The sequence below is a fragment of the Hetaerina americana genome, unplaced genomic scaffold, assembly GCF_022747635.1.
Source record: "Hetaerina americana unplaced genomic scaffold, ioHetAmer1.1.p SCAF_1, whole genome shotgun sequence".
NCBI classification, from domain to species: domain Eukaryota; kingdom Metazoa; phylum Arthropoda; class Insecta; order Odonata; family Calopterygidae; genus Hetaerina; species Hetaerina americana.
Genome location: NW_027286069.1, coordinates 48,890,683 through 48,907,798, shown reverse-complemented (window position 1 = coordinate 48,907,798; position 17,116 = coordinate 48,890,683). Strand labels below are relative to the sequence as shown.

The window sequence follows — 17,116 nt, the reverse complement described above, 5'->3', positions numbered from 1 at the left end:
CAAATACACCCTCCACTAAACAGTTTTCTAAATTAGCTCCCGGAGAATGCCCTTGACGTTTTTTTGCCCCGACTATAGCCGTCTTGACATCCCCGGAATTCGGGAAGGTGGACGGAGGGTGTCATTTGTCGTTGGCGTGGTGTCCTGTGGGGCGAGGGTTAGCGGACCCACCTTGCACGACGTGCGGCGCCGTGTGGCCGTGGTGGTGCAGGATCCCGGCCGACTGCTGGTGCTGGGTGGGCGGCGGCGGGGCCTGGTGCAGGGACAGCACCGCCGTCATCTCGTCGTGGTCCGCCGGGTGGATGTATTCGTAGATGCTGTTCCCCGTGAGTTCCACCTGCGGAGGGAGCCCAAATTTTTCCGCAATTCGAGGCGCGTCCATTCACGTGCGGGCTTGTCATTTTGCGTGTGACAAAAAAAGCGGATGGGTGTGGACGGCGAGTCTGCTCACCAACGGCTCTTAAATGTGCCGTTAGTTGGAGACGGGAGGATAGTAGCTTTCTTTCGGAGGAAAGTGGGCACGGTTGAATATATTTTGGAAACGCAATGTGTCCGTTCGCGTCTGAGTAAAAATCGCGAATTTATTCAACGGCGCTGTTTCCGGTATAACCCGTTACAGGCCTCTCCTCCGCAAGAGTTTGGGAGGAGACTGGGAGAAATTCCTCATCGAGTTTTTTCCTAATTAAGTGGAAATTTTGTGTGCTTTTTCTCTACGTCCGGTAAATTTATTAGTCAACACATTAGTTGAAACGAGAAGTCATTTATGTGAAAATAATTTTTTTCTGTAGAATTTGCCGTTTCCTAGGCAGACTTAAATAACGTTCCGATATGGTAAAGTAAACCTGGCGCTCCTCTGACGCAATCGGTTAGCCTCGACGTCCCACAATAGTGTCTTATGGGTGGGAATCGGGCATATTTAAACGCGGGCCAATGGTGTGAGAAGGCCGCATGACGTCTGTGGTGTGGTTGTGGCCCCAACGCGTGAAAGTGTGACTGGCGTCGCCGTCCATCCGTCTACGGGAATCTAAAACCAGACGTCAGGTTGAGGACATGGGAATTATAAATCTTTTAACATTTTCAATGTATACGAAAAAGGCTATAAAATGCAGCAAAAGAGACCATTACAATTAACTCGCTCCAAACCATCAACTTCCTTTCGGGTGTGCAATAATTAATTATAAATCCTGACCGCGCGATTTAATTTATTGATTTAATTATTAAATATTTTTTTGTTTTTTTTCCTTCCCTTCGCCCCTTAAATGCCCTCCCTGTCCCTGATGCCTTACCCTTTCCACCCGCTGCTTGCACTCACTAGCTCACACCTCTTTGGTGGATCGCGGGTTATTTGTTTAGATGTGGATGTATAGCGATATTAGGACAGAAGTGGCGCTTTAGTGATGCAAAATGCAGTGTTTGGGGGGAAGAGCAAAGCTATACGACTACGAGGTACCTGGTATTGCCTTACCTGTGAAAGACCAAGGTGAACCGATGCTGTCTCCGAAATGTACATTATTTTTCCGTCCGGTGCAACAACGAAAATAAAACCGTCCAGGGTCTGTGAAAATAGAGTGAGAAAGATAATTCAATAGAAGGGACACAAAAAAGTCGAGAAAGTAATAATAACACGCAGCAAAACGAACAAAAGGAAAATACATCGTGGAAAAGGGAAAAGTTTCACATTGGATGAACAGAATTAATCAAGGTGTTTTAAGTCCGAAAATTTTCGCAACAGTTCAAGAATGAATTCATTGTTCTTTGAAAGTAAAAAAAAATCAAGTCACATAATTGAACCTGTGACTGTGAATGGTGAATACGCTTAGCAAAGATAGCAAGCAAACTTGATTCAATTTTAATTTTCTGGAAAATCGAATTGTATTGTGTAAAGTGGGCACAATAATCCTTTTCACTTCGTCAAATAAATGGAGCCCACACATAATTATTTTCTGTTGAATACATTACTGATCCAAAAACGTATTACTTACATGTACCTGGTGTTGTTTGAAATAGTTGAAAGAAGTTAAGATGGGAGTAAAAAGAAGAATTTTCTGCTTTTTGATTTCGTGTATATAAACAATACAAGCTCCAGAGATCCTTTTGTAACCCTAGTAGGTACACAAGGCTTTCCTTACCTGTAAAAGATGTGATCCAAGCTCTTTGATTCCATGGTCCCTTGGCGCTCCGGGAGGAGGCGCTGCGCCCCAGGCGTCCCCTAGTCCTGTCGAAAACACACATTTCAATTTCTCTCATCGGCAGCGTGGAGCAATAACACTATGATAAACTTGGTGATACACAAGGAAATATATAGGGATCCAACACTAGTTCCTAATCTATTGAAATGTAATGAAATAATTGGCTTTGTAATTCCACACACTTTATTTTAAAAACACGACCCAGGTTTCGATGTTGAACGTCATCATCCGGTGATGATGACGTTCAACGTCGAAACCTGAGTCGTGTTTTTAAAATAAAGGGTGTGGAATTGCAAAGTCAATTATTTCATTACATTTCAATATGGCATGCAAATTCCATGAAGTTACGCCTGAGACAACAAATTTTACTAGTTCCTAAGCCAAGATTGGGAATTTGTAATTCTTAAGTGAACTCAGTAAAGAAATTCGAAGATAAAAACTTTGATTAATATTGTGTTTTTTTGCATTTGAATGAAAAAGATCAGTTTTGTTTTACATAGCTGATTAATATCGTGGAATGTTATTACATTTAATACATTAGTGAGTATTTTCCGTGCTCAAGGTTTTTAAAAATTATTTTATGTATTTCTTACTGCATGTGCCCTGACTTGGGGAAACGTAAATAGGAGACGCGCGTGAAACAAATGAATTTGTGGGAACTTTCCGTGAAATAGGGTCACAATTTTATTTTTCGGCTAAGTAGCGAGCACGCTTGTAGTACGAGAAAGACTTTGCCTCCTGCAAAGAATACATTACCAGATGTGGCACTATTCCCCAGTCCCGTCCTATGTCATACAGAATTAGGGTGCATAGTGCATATAGTGTATTTATAAAACACAGTCGAGCTTTCATTAAATCTAACTTCGACTCGAATATTCGATGACTCGAAAAATAATTAAATGACCCTTGAGTACATTCATTTCACGCGCCGATACTTTTAAGTGCCTCGAAATCGATAACTCGAAGCATATTTCTTTACCTCGATGATCGAAAACCACTTCCAAATGGAAGTGGATTTCCTTTAGAGAATGGCCACTTTAAAAAATATATCTGCTGAAGCGACCAGATTTGGGAAGGGTATTTTTAGTGCTGGTCTTGCGAAATAATTGATCGGGCTAGAGTAGTTACTTTTCTTTTTTCTTCCAAAAATTTCTCGAAATTCCAACTCGTTCGATGACAGATTTCTAGCTCGGCCTCCTATTTCATCTGTTGACATTTTTCCTGGACGTTTTTTTCTACAAAATTGTTGGCACGCACTTTCTTAATATGTATTTTTTTTAGCGCATTAATGTGTGTGGTCCTGGTCTTCTCTGCCTTCCGACGTAGTATTCTGGCGCCTGAAATTCAGTCGTCAGAGTCGGAGGGTTGAGGAAGAAAAGACTACCTGGTAAAATTTGCTAAATATTTCATCGATAATGAAGTTAAATGCCATAACCAGAGATAATAGGAAATGGTGATTTATTCGTTTGCGTCGACGTTATTGTAATGTGTTTAAAAGCATAAAATTCGACAAGTTCAGTTTACAACACATTGTTAATTTTAAGCGAATTGTATTTCCTGTTTTCATGTCTACTTTGTTCCAGCATGTTGACATAATCTGGCCTTAGTTTAGTGCCCTTCTTTACTAGTTGCTTGTTATCTGGAAGCTCCTCACTTGGATTCCGAAGTGCGTATACCTGTAATTATCATGATCGATATTATTTGAATTGTTTTACACCGACACGCATATATATATATATATACATATATTTATTTATTTATTTCTGTGTGGGCTTGTGCGTGTATTTTTGTATTATTACTAAAATAAAGGAAAACTTCATTTTTGATATTGCTGAATCACTCCCTTCCACACACCCTAGCGCTGGCTTACAGGATACTATGTACGAGAGAACTTATATTTCTCTACCTCAAAACTTCTATAATACGAGGCATCCTTCGACTAATCGAAGTAAAAACTGTCTACGTTGACAAATGGCTCTGGGTGGAGAGCCTAGGAGAAACTTAGGAGTCGATTTCGGACCCAGTGACTGGCCCCAGTGATGATGGAGTAGTTGCGACAGTCTACTGAAAACCCACGAAGAAACGATAAAATAATATTCAGTCTCTTGGTTATCTGAATAGCTATATTTTACGGCAGTAAGAGAGATCAAGTGAAAAACCGACAGATTTAAGATGTCATTATTTCCTAGAACGATAAGGAATCAGAATAATTGCAAATGATCCCATAAAAGTTGAAAGTATTTTTTTAGTCTAATTTATCCAGTATACATCCTGTATTGTTCTTCTTCTTACTAACAGTTCATCTCGCCTGCGTAGAGAAGTATTCACCCTTAAATGCGTAGTAAATGTAGCTATATTTAACATCTCCATAATTGGTAAATTTTTACAAATTTATTAACTAACAATTGAGCAAAACTTAATTTTTGATGATGCATGATTGGCGTTGAATAGCCCCATGCCGCACCCTTGCCTACATGGCTTACAGGGTACTATGTAGAAGTAGTTTTACATGGATATACTCGTAGGTATATCGCATCCCACTCGCTGACATCCGAGGCTTGGAGCGAATAACTGTTTATTTTATGTGTACTATGTAATAGGTTTTAAATTACCTATTACGAGACCTATTTAAAATAACCTATTATTTAATATCACCTCGTACTTAGTACCCTTCAAACCACCGCTAAATTGTAGGGCAGGGGGTGATTACACATCAAACTACTTTCGGTTGCCACTTGCCACCCGTTTTCATGATTACGATTACCGGGTATTTCCCGATTTCCCTGACGAATATACCGGTTTTTCTACCGATCTTTCTTTCAAAAGTTTGGAATCTGATTGTCTAATTTTCGTGAACAATTCGTTTTCTTTCCGAGATGAAATGGCGGCCGGCCCTGTTGCAGTGTTATTCTATTCCACTGACTAAAATCTCGATGGGCTACGTTTAAACATCACTTCATCTGGCCATTGCAAGGAAAATCGCCCTAATCGAAAATTTCCGAATTGGATATTATATTCCCGACTTTTTCGATTAAGTCTGAAACGATCTCCTATCTTGTCCCAAATTCTAGAAGAAAATCAATTCCCTTTCCTTATTTTTCCCAATTTCCCAATATTCCCGGCCGAGAGGTCACCATAGTATATCTACGAGTATTTGGTTGTTTACCGTGTAGGGAATGGTTTTGAATGGACGCAATCTGATTCAGCTACATTTCTAAGCCCCGCCCAACAAGCCAACACCTAACACCGACACTACAATCAACCCTTCTTCAGTTCCTCAAACATTCTACTATCATTCATTCCGTTCAATATTCTCCTGTTTCGATTCTCTTCCTCCCCATAATTTACTTTCAAAACCATCTCCCCTCTATCAAAGTCTTCAAATTTCAATCGCCGATCAAAATACTCTGCATCCACTACTCCTGTTTACTTTGGATATCGCCCAACAATCCTCTCTCCTATCCCATCTTGCCTAGTATGTACTTCTTCGCTTGCTTTCCTTTGTGTTCATTTTACTTTGTCCATTCATCCTTCCCCAAATCTACAAACTAGCACGTGTAGCAGTTGCCATGAATCTAATAAATTAATTATTTTCTTGTTTCCCTGGTGAATTTTATGCTACGCCCCATCTAGATTTGCATCGTGGCAGTATATTAGCGATTTACCTATAGTCCAGGTAGTGGTACAGGTGTGTATTTCAGTTAACTGGTTACTCTCTCGTTAAATCATATTTCGTTTACCCTCCAGGGACCCTCAAGAATGAGGCGACCTTCCCGCGTGCGAGGTTCTATCCTTGCTCGAAGCGGCCCACGCCTCAATGGCGTCGATCGATCCTCTCTTCCTGTCCTCCCACTCCCCCCTCCCTCCCACCGTGCACTCTCAGGTGGCGACCTGCACATCGGCATGTCTCGATGGTTATATCCCTTTCTGCGAGGAGCACCCGTGGGTGTGGGGGTCGCCCGATGGCGGCGTCGGTGATAAGGTGGCCAGCCACTCAATCAATTAACAAAGATACGTGCTCCTCGTGCGGGAGGGATGTCCCGGACTGATTTGGCGACGTGGACGGGGCGGAAAAAAATAACCGTCCCGCCAATCGCCCTGGTGATCGGCGAGGAGAACCTTTTGGATCATCGGGGCGTTGTGGGTGTCCTTTTTCCACGACGTCCCTTCCCCCCTCCCGTCCCTCCGGTGACGCCACGTCAATGGCCCCGCATCCGGGTGCGGGAGGGGCGCACAATGGCCTCCAGTAGGCGCCGATGATGGGAGAGGGCGCGGCGGTGGCGGTTCGGGTGCGGGGGAAGGGGCCTCGTGGGGGAGATAAGCATCGCGACGCCCTCCTCTTTTATATGCGGGAGGGACGTCTCCTCGGCGAACCCCTCTCCTCCATAGTTCCGCTGCCTCTTTCCGCCCTCCCTTTCATTCGCCCCCCCCCTCGACCCTCTTCGCACCTCCATCGCCGCCCGCTCCAAAAAAAATCCCAAACTCCCTCTCTCCCCGGTACTCCGCTCCCTCGAACTCTCCCCATATTCTCGTGGATTCCGCCGACAGTCTTTTGGCAACGCAGGTCTAGGTGGTTACCCAGGTTGAGAGACAAACTTAACGACTTTCTACCAGCTTTGAATAACGAACTGATCCGGCTGGCGTGCTGGATGACAAGCTCGTCGGCCAACTAGGTGAGGTTCGGGCTCAGATTCCACCTCGGGCATGCCAGACTATATTTGTCTCCATATGGATTTTGTAGCGTTAATGGTGCGATATGATCAGAATAACTGTAAGTGACCGCGCCCGGAGTGAATAAATACTTTTTTTCATTCCAAAAGACCTAGTATGTTATTAGCATTATTTCATCTAGTCTCAGTTTATTGTCCTTCTCATTAGTATCGACTCCTCTGTTACTCGCACAGCATCTCCTTCAGATACCGTTAGTATATGTGCTATAGTACTTATCATAATCGACATTATTTGAATTAATTTACATGTTTTATCTTACTAAATACTGAGAGAAACTTGTTTTTTATGTTGAATCAACCCCTGTCACACGCCCTAGTGGTAAATTCAAGGGTACCATGTGGATGTAGATAGGGTGTTGAGTTTCGTACATTTTAAGCCAAATTAATACGGTTCTTAAATTTACGGCGAGTTTCGGCGCACTGCTGATTAACTTTAAATATCTAATAAACGAAAATGACTCAATTTTGTAAGTTATAATTACTCATCGAGTGGAAAGTCAACTGAGCTGCTTATTCCTATTAGATAGTTGAAATAATATACCCAGGTTTGGGCCTGAAAACCACCCATTATGGAGCCGATCCCTCCACCACTTCGCCTCAGTTATTTATAGCGTGAAGTTTCGCGAATACCGAGGCCATTGTCCATGGGTGGATAATTAATGTAGGCATATGGAGAATTAAGCAGAAGAATAAAAAAGTCTCTCGCATGCAATGGATGCGATGCTGCAGCCGAGCGCGATACTCGGATATGGACGACGATGTTGATATAAAAAGCCGCCCCTAGCCGAGAATCGAAGAGGGATAGAGGTCCCAATCAACGCGGCGTTTGGAATCGATGAATCAGCCGCTGTTTCCCGCTCTCGTGCAAGATGGAACCGCTTTTATAAACGCTGAATAGGCCATCCAAAAAAGAATTAACCATTACCATTTAATGTTATATTTTCGATAAAGGAAGGAAATATAATAAAGGGAGAAATGGAGGTACTAGGGGAGTGGCATAAATGAGAGTGGTTTAGGAGTGCCAAGAAAATAGGGTGTAATCGAAGGATGAAAGTCTTTGTTAAAAGACTGAATACTCTACCTTACAGTGAGATCTGCAGCAATATTTTTAGTTTTAGAGGTCTCTCAAAAGTGTCTATCGTATTTAATGTAGGATTTAAATCCTTTAATGCTAAAATTAAAAATAGCCCAATCTCAAATTTTTGAATTCTTTCATTTTTTGATGTTGTAATCGTATTTAATCAAACTTACAGTAAGATATACATTTGGAAATCTTACAAAAATAACGGGAGTCAATTCTACATGATCAATGAAATTTCATTCGGCTATTTTTTCATTAATATCAAAGTATTTTTGTTTTGTTTATTCTCTTGCACTTTTGTCCAATGTGTATATATGTATAAATCTCGCTTGCGAATGCACCATTTTCACTGCATGTCAGGACTCATCGGGTCCTTCTTCGTGTTATTTGGGTTGAAGGTGCATCCAAGTAATGAATGAGCCTTTATACTAGCGCATTATTTTGTGATAGGATACTACTTGTCTTTCAATTTTAAAAAAGTGGTAATAATTGAATTGACTTGAAAAATTTATCTTTATTTTATAGCAACCCAATCCATGGCTCAACTCCCCTCCCCTCCATGAAACGTGAGATGGCAAACTAGGAGGGATGCTTCTAAATGGATGTAAAGGAACTGGAGGGGAAAATTCTCCGCGTAAAATCAATGCATGAATACGAGTAAGTGCGTTCTCTATTATTTTATAATTTAATTAATTTTCGCGATAAGTGAAACATTTATCCTTGCCATGTATGAATGAATGTCTAACGCAAGCGAATAGATGTAAAGCCTTTTGGAAATATTTAGAGTCGGTTGCGCATGTAGCGCCGAATATTTCCACAGATGAAGATTGCTTGGCTGCTTTAAGTTAATCGCCCGGATAAAAATCCGAATTCTATAAAATAGGTGATATATGTATGTGTTCCTCGTAATAAAATAGTGCAATATTTGTATTGTACACTTAATGGAATGCATTACTGCTACTCATTTGTTCGTTCATCGTCTTCCGGTTGAGGCCTGTTAGGAATTATCGATTTGATAAAATCTACATGTGCGTATTTTTATACCTAAATATATAATTTATATTTACCTCGCAACGTTGTATCTTAAATTCGTCATGATAATTCGTTGGCCAAGGTTTTTTATGCATTGAAAGCCAAATATCTCGAAGCAAGTCAAATTGTATTAACTTAACGTATTGTATGAGCATCATAGCATTCCTTTGGTCTTTAGCTATATACTATTGACGTTTTTGTGGGACTTAATCTGCACGGTTAATTTATTTTTGTAAAATTTCAATCATGGTATGTATTGCTTAGTCAATGAAAACGTAAAGAAAGAGAGAGAGAGACCAGGAAAATGTACGTATTATACGGAATAACTATTAATTCCATAGCTTGAATAATACGAGTATATGAAAAAATTTGTTACGAGATCCTGTTTGGGTGATGCTTAGATGATGCGTGTTGAATTCATCAAATCCATTGAACGTATTAAATAATATTATAATTATCTGGTATATTATTTGTTATTATGTTTGGCATATTATTACTGGTTATCATCATTGGAATGATTCCGAGGAAGAGAAAATCATGAAGAGCACGGAACCGTTTTTTTCCCATATCAGAACGCATCCTTCCCTTTTTTGAGAAAGCAACAAAACATTCGTCTAAACATTGCATATTTTCCATTTTTCAGCCTCAAGAGTAACGTGTGGGTGATTGCGTTTTACTGTAAGCGAAATTTATTCCCTCTACCTACACATTTTTATCATGCGTTTCTCTGTATTCAAAGAACGAATTTCAGTAAGTGTGGACCCACTTCATCGTAACTCGCGCGTTACATTATTGGGAATAAGTAAAATTAAATTCACATTCTCCTCTATATGAGATTTTTTAACTAAGGAAATTACCAGTAAATAATGGATGGCATAATCGCGAGGTTTTAACTAGGATTTCCGACACCTTGTCAGTTGAACTGTGCGTTTACTCGTGGAAAGGAAAGTCCAGGATATGAACGTATTTGGAGAGAAAGGGGGTCATAATCTCACCCCCCCCCCGTCACTATTTTCGACCCATTCCCTGTAACCTGTGAAGGGGAGGGGAGGGAAGAGGAATCCTCAGTCGGCCCTGAGACCCCTCGCTCACGTCCCGGGAGACAAGAGAGAGAGAAAGAGGAGGGGAGCGGGACAAAGCAGGGTTCCCTCCTCCCACCACACATCCGACCCCCACACCACCACCCTCGAATCCCTTTTTCCCTCCAGTCACATCGTTTTTCAGATAAAACATCGCCATTAAAACTCCCCCTTCAAACTATCACCTCACAAACAATGGGAGTCCCCCCAACCGCTCCACATATTCTCCCTCTCCCAACATCAATGGGCCCTCTCTCTATCTCTCCTCCCCGTGTCTTCCCGAGGACTCCCCATCCCATCCCATCCTTGCTCGATCGAGGGAGATCACTTCCCCCACGTCATCCCCTGCATAGTTCTCTCCCTCTACCCTTACAAAATTCAGCCCCCTCCGCCGAAACCACGCCCCTGACTTCTCCGAGCACATCCCTTTCCGGTCTTCTCATCACTTCTTCCCCCTCCTCATTTTCTAAGTAGTATAATTTCCTGTCCTTAAATCTTGTGTTTGGCAGGGTACATAACGACGCGTTGCGTCGTCAAATAAAATATCCGTTTATGTTGACATGTTCTCTTCTATTTTTCAACTGATTTAACCTCTGAATGGCATTTACTCTGACCTTGATATTCTCTTTCGTAAATGATTCACAAGGGGCTCGATGGGAAAAATCTCAACTAGCGTATCCGCGAATTTAGATGTAGATATGAATAACCAATTAAATTTAAAAAAAGCTTAAAAACAAATTAGCCTGTCAAATTGTGGTGGTCTGATAATATAGACTTAATTCGGTTTATTTTTTTCAAAGGAAAAAACAGAGCGTGACAAAACATTTTGGATGATGACATTTTTTTTCATTGCGCATATCTACTTACGTGCCAAAAATGAGCTTATTAGATACATCGAATCTGCATTTTTGACCTCATGTCTTGATATTGTAGGGACCAATTTGCAAACGCCCCGGTTTAATGCTTCTTCTCATTGATTATTCCCTCTGCTTTTTGAAATCACTAAAGATTATATTCATCGCACCTACAAATTACTACGAAAGTAGAAGGGTGTAAGGGCACCAGCCATACATGCAGAATTATTAGTTTATGCATACATTTTAATACACGTTAGTTCATATGCATGTACAGCCACGTGAATACCAACATATATCGTGCAATAGTTGTAGCGCTCGAACAATTCATCAAATTCTAATATTAAAGTTAATTTAATTTTTTGTGACTCTTGGGTTCGATTTCGTTACGACTGCGTATAGTACGAGGGAAGAACCAGCACTTGAATTTGTAGGTGACGGGGTCTGTCTCTCTTATTCATATTGATAAATGCATTTGATGTCCCAGACCGTCCTGCCTCAGCAATATCCTCTGGTCGGCCATATTTGCCCTCTGAGAGTTTACACGTATATATCGCACTAGGGTAGAGGTTCGGGTCCGCAGGCGAAGAAACTTAGGTTGTTGAAAGGCCTTAGCTTCAGTATCTTTTAAGCAAAGCTGTCTTTAAACAATACTACCTTGATCAAAAAGTTCCCGGAATAACCACCGTGTGGCGCTCCCATCGTTCCGATTTGAGTTCTGTTTTTTTGTTAAATTGGTACATCTGTTGTTGATATTCCCTTTAAATCTTAGTGTCATAACTTGACATTTGCAAAAGTTACGTAGCCAAGAGTACATCTATCTCTGTGTGTGTTGGCGATTTTTTACAATTTCAGAAATGGATTTAAATTTGCAACAACGAACTTGTATTAAATTTTGCGTAAAAAACGGATTTAGTGGCGCACGGACGTTGGAAATGTTGGAAAAGTGTTTCGGCAACGATTCTCTAAAAAAAACGGTCGTTTACCAGTGGCACGAGCGGTTCAGAAGTGGTCGTGAGTCAATCGAAGATGATGAACGCAGTGGCAGACCATCGACATCGAAAGTCGGTGAAAAAATTGATAAAGTAAAAGAAATGTTGGTCAATAACCGCAAATTAACCATCAGAGAAATAGCGGAGGACTTGAACATTGCCTATGGATCCGCCCAAGACATTGTGGTTAATGATTTGGGTTTCCGTCGTGTAGCAGCAAAGTTGGTGCCAAAAGACCTCAATTTCATGCAAAAAAGAGACCGTGTTGACGTCGCAAAAGACATGATTTGCGAGGCTGAATCCGATCCCACATTCATCAAAAGGATCATTACTGGAGACGAGACGTGGGTTTATGAGTACGACACGCAATCCAGACATCAGGCAAGTGAATGGCGTTCACCAAATGAGCCGAGACCAAAAAAACCACGTCGTTTTCAGTCAAAAAAGAAGGCAATGCTGACGGTTTTCATGGATTACAACCAACGGTGTAGTGCATCATGAATTTTTGCCAGAAGGCCAGACAGTAAACAAAGAGTATTATTTGGGCGTTATGAGACGTTTGCGTGAAGCAATTCGCCGAAAGAGACCAGAAATGTGGGCAGAAAACTCGTGGATTTTGCACCATGATAACGCACCGTCGCACAGTGCTATCATTATTCGTAATTTTTTGACGAAAAATGCAACAAATACCATCCAACAGCCACCGAATTCACCTGATTTGGCTCCCTGTGACTTCTTTCTGTTCAATCGAGTTAAAAAACCATTACGGGGAACGCGTTTTAGCAGCCGAGAGGAAGTAATGGAAAAATCGCAGGAAGCACTGATGGACATACCGAAAACCGAATATAAAAAATGTTTCGAGGATTGGATCAAGCGCTGGCATAAGTGTGTTGCAGTCGATGGGGATTACTTTGAAGGGGACAATATAGATTTAGATGAATAAACTTGTATTTTTAATTTTCTGAATAAATTCCGGGAAATTTTTGATCAAGGTAGTATTCTTTCCTTTATTTGAGTTCCTTTTCCTTTTAAACCTTTGCGCTCATTTTTGCGGGTTTATTTCCCAACAAAAACACGTTTGAAATTCTTCCCACTTCCCATATCCGCATCTATTTTCTTAACCTCACAAATGACCACCCAATGTATCCTTCAATTTCAGAGAACTAATAAATAATTCTCTCATCGGGAACTGTCGATTGGATATCATTTAATTCCACGGAGAAGCCGACAAAGATTACTGGTATTTCTGCTTGCACGCTGCCATAACACCTTCTCGACGCACGACCTTGTCGTGGTTTGCGGCGTGGTTTATAGATGTAGATAGAAAAGAATGAAGCAATATAGTGTAAATGCTGAAACGTTAGCAACTATTTGTACCTTTCATTAAAGAAAATCCTTCTTATATTCTTATCTATTTACGGGTGATTGTCGTGCAATATCTCATTTTCATCCCTTCGGAAAGGTCATCTTCAAATTCTACGCGACCTATTAGAGCATGTGGGAATAAGGAGAGCAGAAATTAACAGTAGCGTGTCAGAAGTGCGATTGGCTTGCTTTTAAAAGTGAAATTACAGTAATAACTCTTTGTCTTTTCAACTGGATGCTCTCCTTCCGAATTCCAAGGTTATAAAAAAATTAAAATGCATCTACTCTAACAACTGTATTGGAAACCATTCACCACATTAGAGGTAAATGTTCTCTAGCTCTATTTATAAATTTACTTACGCAAGTATAAAGGGATAAAACTAAGAATATACCAATGCATATTGGAAAAAAATCAGGAATGAATATCATTCACCACAAAATATACTGAAATCGATACCGAGCGGTAATAGTGATAGCACTGGATGAAGAATTGCCATGATGTAATTTTGGGTTATGAGATATTGAAACAATTTCCTACTGGATGAAAGAGGGCATTAGTCTTAATTCTACACGTATATTGAACATTCATATATCATTAATACGCGTAGGGCTTGCAAAATGTGATCTCAAATGCGGTTGAAGTAAATAGAGGGTGTATATTTTGTGTATGTGTGTTTGCAGATAAATATACACAAATATGAAATACTTCGCAAATATGGCCGCCTACTTTTGTTTTAAAAATATTGTCATGAAAAGAAGAGAGAAGATTAACATGAAATGGGAAAATATTTTTCTTTATTGAAAGCAAATACTTTGCTGAGGAATTCATTTTTTCCCCACACAATTCTCAACGTTTGGATGATCAGCGTTCTTTTAATCCTTAACTGAGCTGCAATGGCCGTCCGCGAGGAAAAAACTGCGGTGCTTCGCTTCCATCTTCGACGGCGGAGTAGCGAGATCTCGCTGTCCTATTTTGAGCTCCTGACTCCCCCGCACCCCACCTCCCCTTATCAGGCTCCCCTTCTGCCTCTCCTTCCCCCTTTTTCCCACGGCACCCTCCCCCCGCTGTGGACCTTACCCCTTTCGCCCCTCTCCGCCCCCTCGCCACTCCTGTGCCACGCCCCCTTCTCCCTCTCATTGCCCTCATTAGCGATCTTCCATCTTTTTCTTCACCCCCCTTCCCCCCGGACGAACACGCAGACGCCGTGCCCTCAGGGGCGCTATCGGGAGGGTTGGAGGGGCGGGGGCGTCGTGGGCCACAAGGACACGCGCCGCCTCCTCCCCCCCTTCGCCACGCACGACCCCGACGGCGTCATTAGGGACCCCGGCGCGCACTGCGGGCGTCCTCCCCTCCCTCCCTCCCGGCACCCGTGAATGGGGAGTGCTGCGGTTCCTCCTTATCCTCCCCTCCCCCCCTTCGGGCGTCTTGCCCCATCCATCCTCCCGCCACTACATCCCCCCTCCCCGTCTCCGACCCCGCCCCTCTTTCGACGCACTCCTCCATTCAATTTCTCTCTCTCTCACCTCGCCCGACCCTTCTTTCTCCCTCCTTTCTATCTCCAGCTTCTCCTCTGTCCATCCCCCTCAAATCTAGCATCTTCCTCCTTTTTGGGACTCCTTTCTCATCCCCTCTACCCGTCTGCATAACTCTCTCTCTCTCTCCCTCCGTGCCCACCTCCTCGCCTCATCATCCAGCCGCCTCCGTGAGTCGAGATGGGGATAGGTCCAGGACTAGGCCGTCCTCCCGAAAGACGTGCCTTGTTCGTTTTTAAGGCGATCGTCCACGGGTGAGAGTGGAGCAAGGGGATGGACATTTCGTGGCATCGGCACGCGCCACTCGCTCCTCGCCTCTACGACACGCTCGTGACCCGCGCTCGTCGGGCGAAGTCATTTTGAGAAATACGCGTTCCTTCCAGGTGGGAGGGGAACCCAATTGTCCCATCAATGGGAGAGTTAGATCACCTACAACTACCCAATAACCCGCGATAGTATGAAGCGGGGCTTTATAGGGCACCGCCCTTTCATGCGAACTTTTGAGTTCATGCGTCGAGTATGCATTTACTCATATACAGGAACACACACATGTGCTCATACATGCCTAACTATATTACACATATATGGGTGTTAGACTAAAGTATTAAATTTTGCTTGAACGTCACTGCTTTAAGATACATTTCGCATTTTGGGTCGAGTTTGTGGGTTAGTACAGGTCTAATGGCGATGTTTTTGGATAACGACATTGCTATCACAATCTTCAAGAAACAATCATTCAATAATTTGAATAGTTTTAGCGTAGCAGTACGTTCGCTATCGTCATTATATACATCAGATATATATTTATTATTATTTACATTATATATATATATATATATATATATATATATATATATATGCAACCTCATTGGTGTGAGAGCGTGTAATTGTTTAACTGTCCACACCATTAGCATCACAGGACGTTCCCATTCCATTTTTGGAATACTAATATCTCCTACTTTTTTTTAATACTTTCATGGCGTTAAATTGAGATTTCATAGTCCCTTCTTCCACGAAACCCCAACATCCCACAACTATGTTTGCGTAGTGTTATCTACGTCTCGTATCGTTTTTTTCAAAATCGATGGAAAAATCGAAATTTAAAGTTTCAAAGAAACAGGTTAAACCACTTTTTTTTAATCAAAAAGAATTGTCTCTGCGATGAATCTTGCTCTTGGAATAATGTTGGCGATAGTAATCATTTCATTCATAATCCCTTCAGAGTAAATGAAGCAATGATTTTTCAGCAGGGTCAATTATTTGAAAATGCTATCTATGCAAGGTATTAATTTCTATCAGCAGCTCGGTATATTCTTGAAAATGAAACAAACGATAATTTATCGAGAGCGAATGGTCAATTTCGTAATATTTACATTATTTGGAATTTTGCTGAAAAAAACTATGAGAAAAATTTTCTCAATAAAGTATGCATTAATATTGAATGGTCGCAAGCATATTTATCCCAGAGGTGATAACGGTGAAATCCGAAGCTTCTGTGCGAGGAAACAACCCCATCCAAGGCGGAGGGTCCTTGCGTTTGAGGGGAAAAGGCAGGGTAAATAGCACTGACACGAAGTCACCGGAGGGATGGGGATGGTTTATCTATGAAGACAACAAATTGGGGAAGGAGAATAGTTGGACAAAGCGATGGTGCGTGGGAGAGGGCGAGAGTCCGGGAAACACACAAAAGGAAAACCCATATGAATTGAGTTGAGCGTATAATGACGAGGCGGGAATGATTATTTCGCTCACCCTCTCCCTCGTCCCCTATATAGCCCGACCGCAAGCGCTCTCCTGCCACCGTCCCATACGACGTCGTACCCTTCGCCCCCCCGTCGTCGCGCACGACCCTCGCGAATCCACCCCTCCCCCCTTTCCCGTCCGCCCTCCCCCCCATCATTGTCGCCGCACGGGCCACCCGATTGTTCCCTCGCTTTTCCTAACCCTCGACCCCCCTTCCTCCCCACCCATACACACAAAATCGCCCTCCTTCCGGCAGATAGTCGAGATTGAGCGTGTACCGGTGCTGGTCAAGGGCTGCTTCACGTTCCCGCTTCCTCTCTCCCCTCTCCTTCGAAAGGGAGAGAACGATCAACACCACGAGATAGCAGTGCCCCTCTTAGGGTTAACAATATCCGGAGTGTTTCTCCAGGAATTCGTCACCCCTGGGGACGTGAAATAACGGACGAACAATCGCTTCAGATACCTATGGACAGATTCAAACTCGTTTTAAGATACGAAAATTTCACTCCAGATGAGGG

At 42.2% G+C, this 17,116-nt stretch overlaps 1 protein-coding gene across 1 annotated transcript in view; it reads right to left on the bottom strand.

Annotated features, from left to right (window-relative positions):
* Positions 1-17,116, bottom strand: part of LOC139686297 (protein single-minded-like) — a 55,499-nt gene that overhangs the window by 25,344 nt on the left and 13,039 nt on the right. Inside the window, exons 2-4 of the mRNA XM_071583694.1 lie at positions 2,130-2,215; positions 1,466-1,555; positions 172-337 (exon numbers count right to left, since the gene is read on the bottom strand). Coding sequence (XP_071439795.1) covers positions 172-337; positions 1,466-1,555; positions 2,130-2,215 — 342 coding nt within the window. The remainder of the gene's footprint in view (positions 1-171; positions 338-1,465; positions 1,556-2,129; positions 2,216-17,116) is intronic.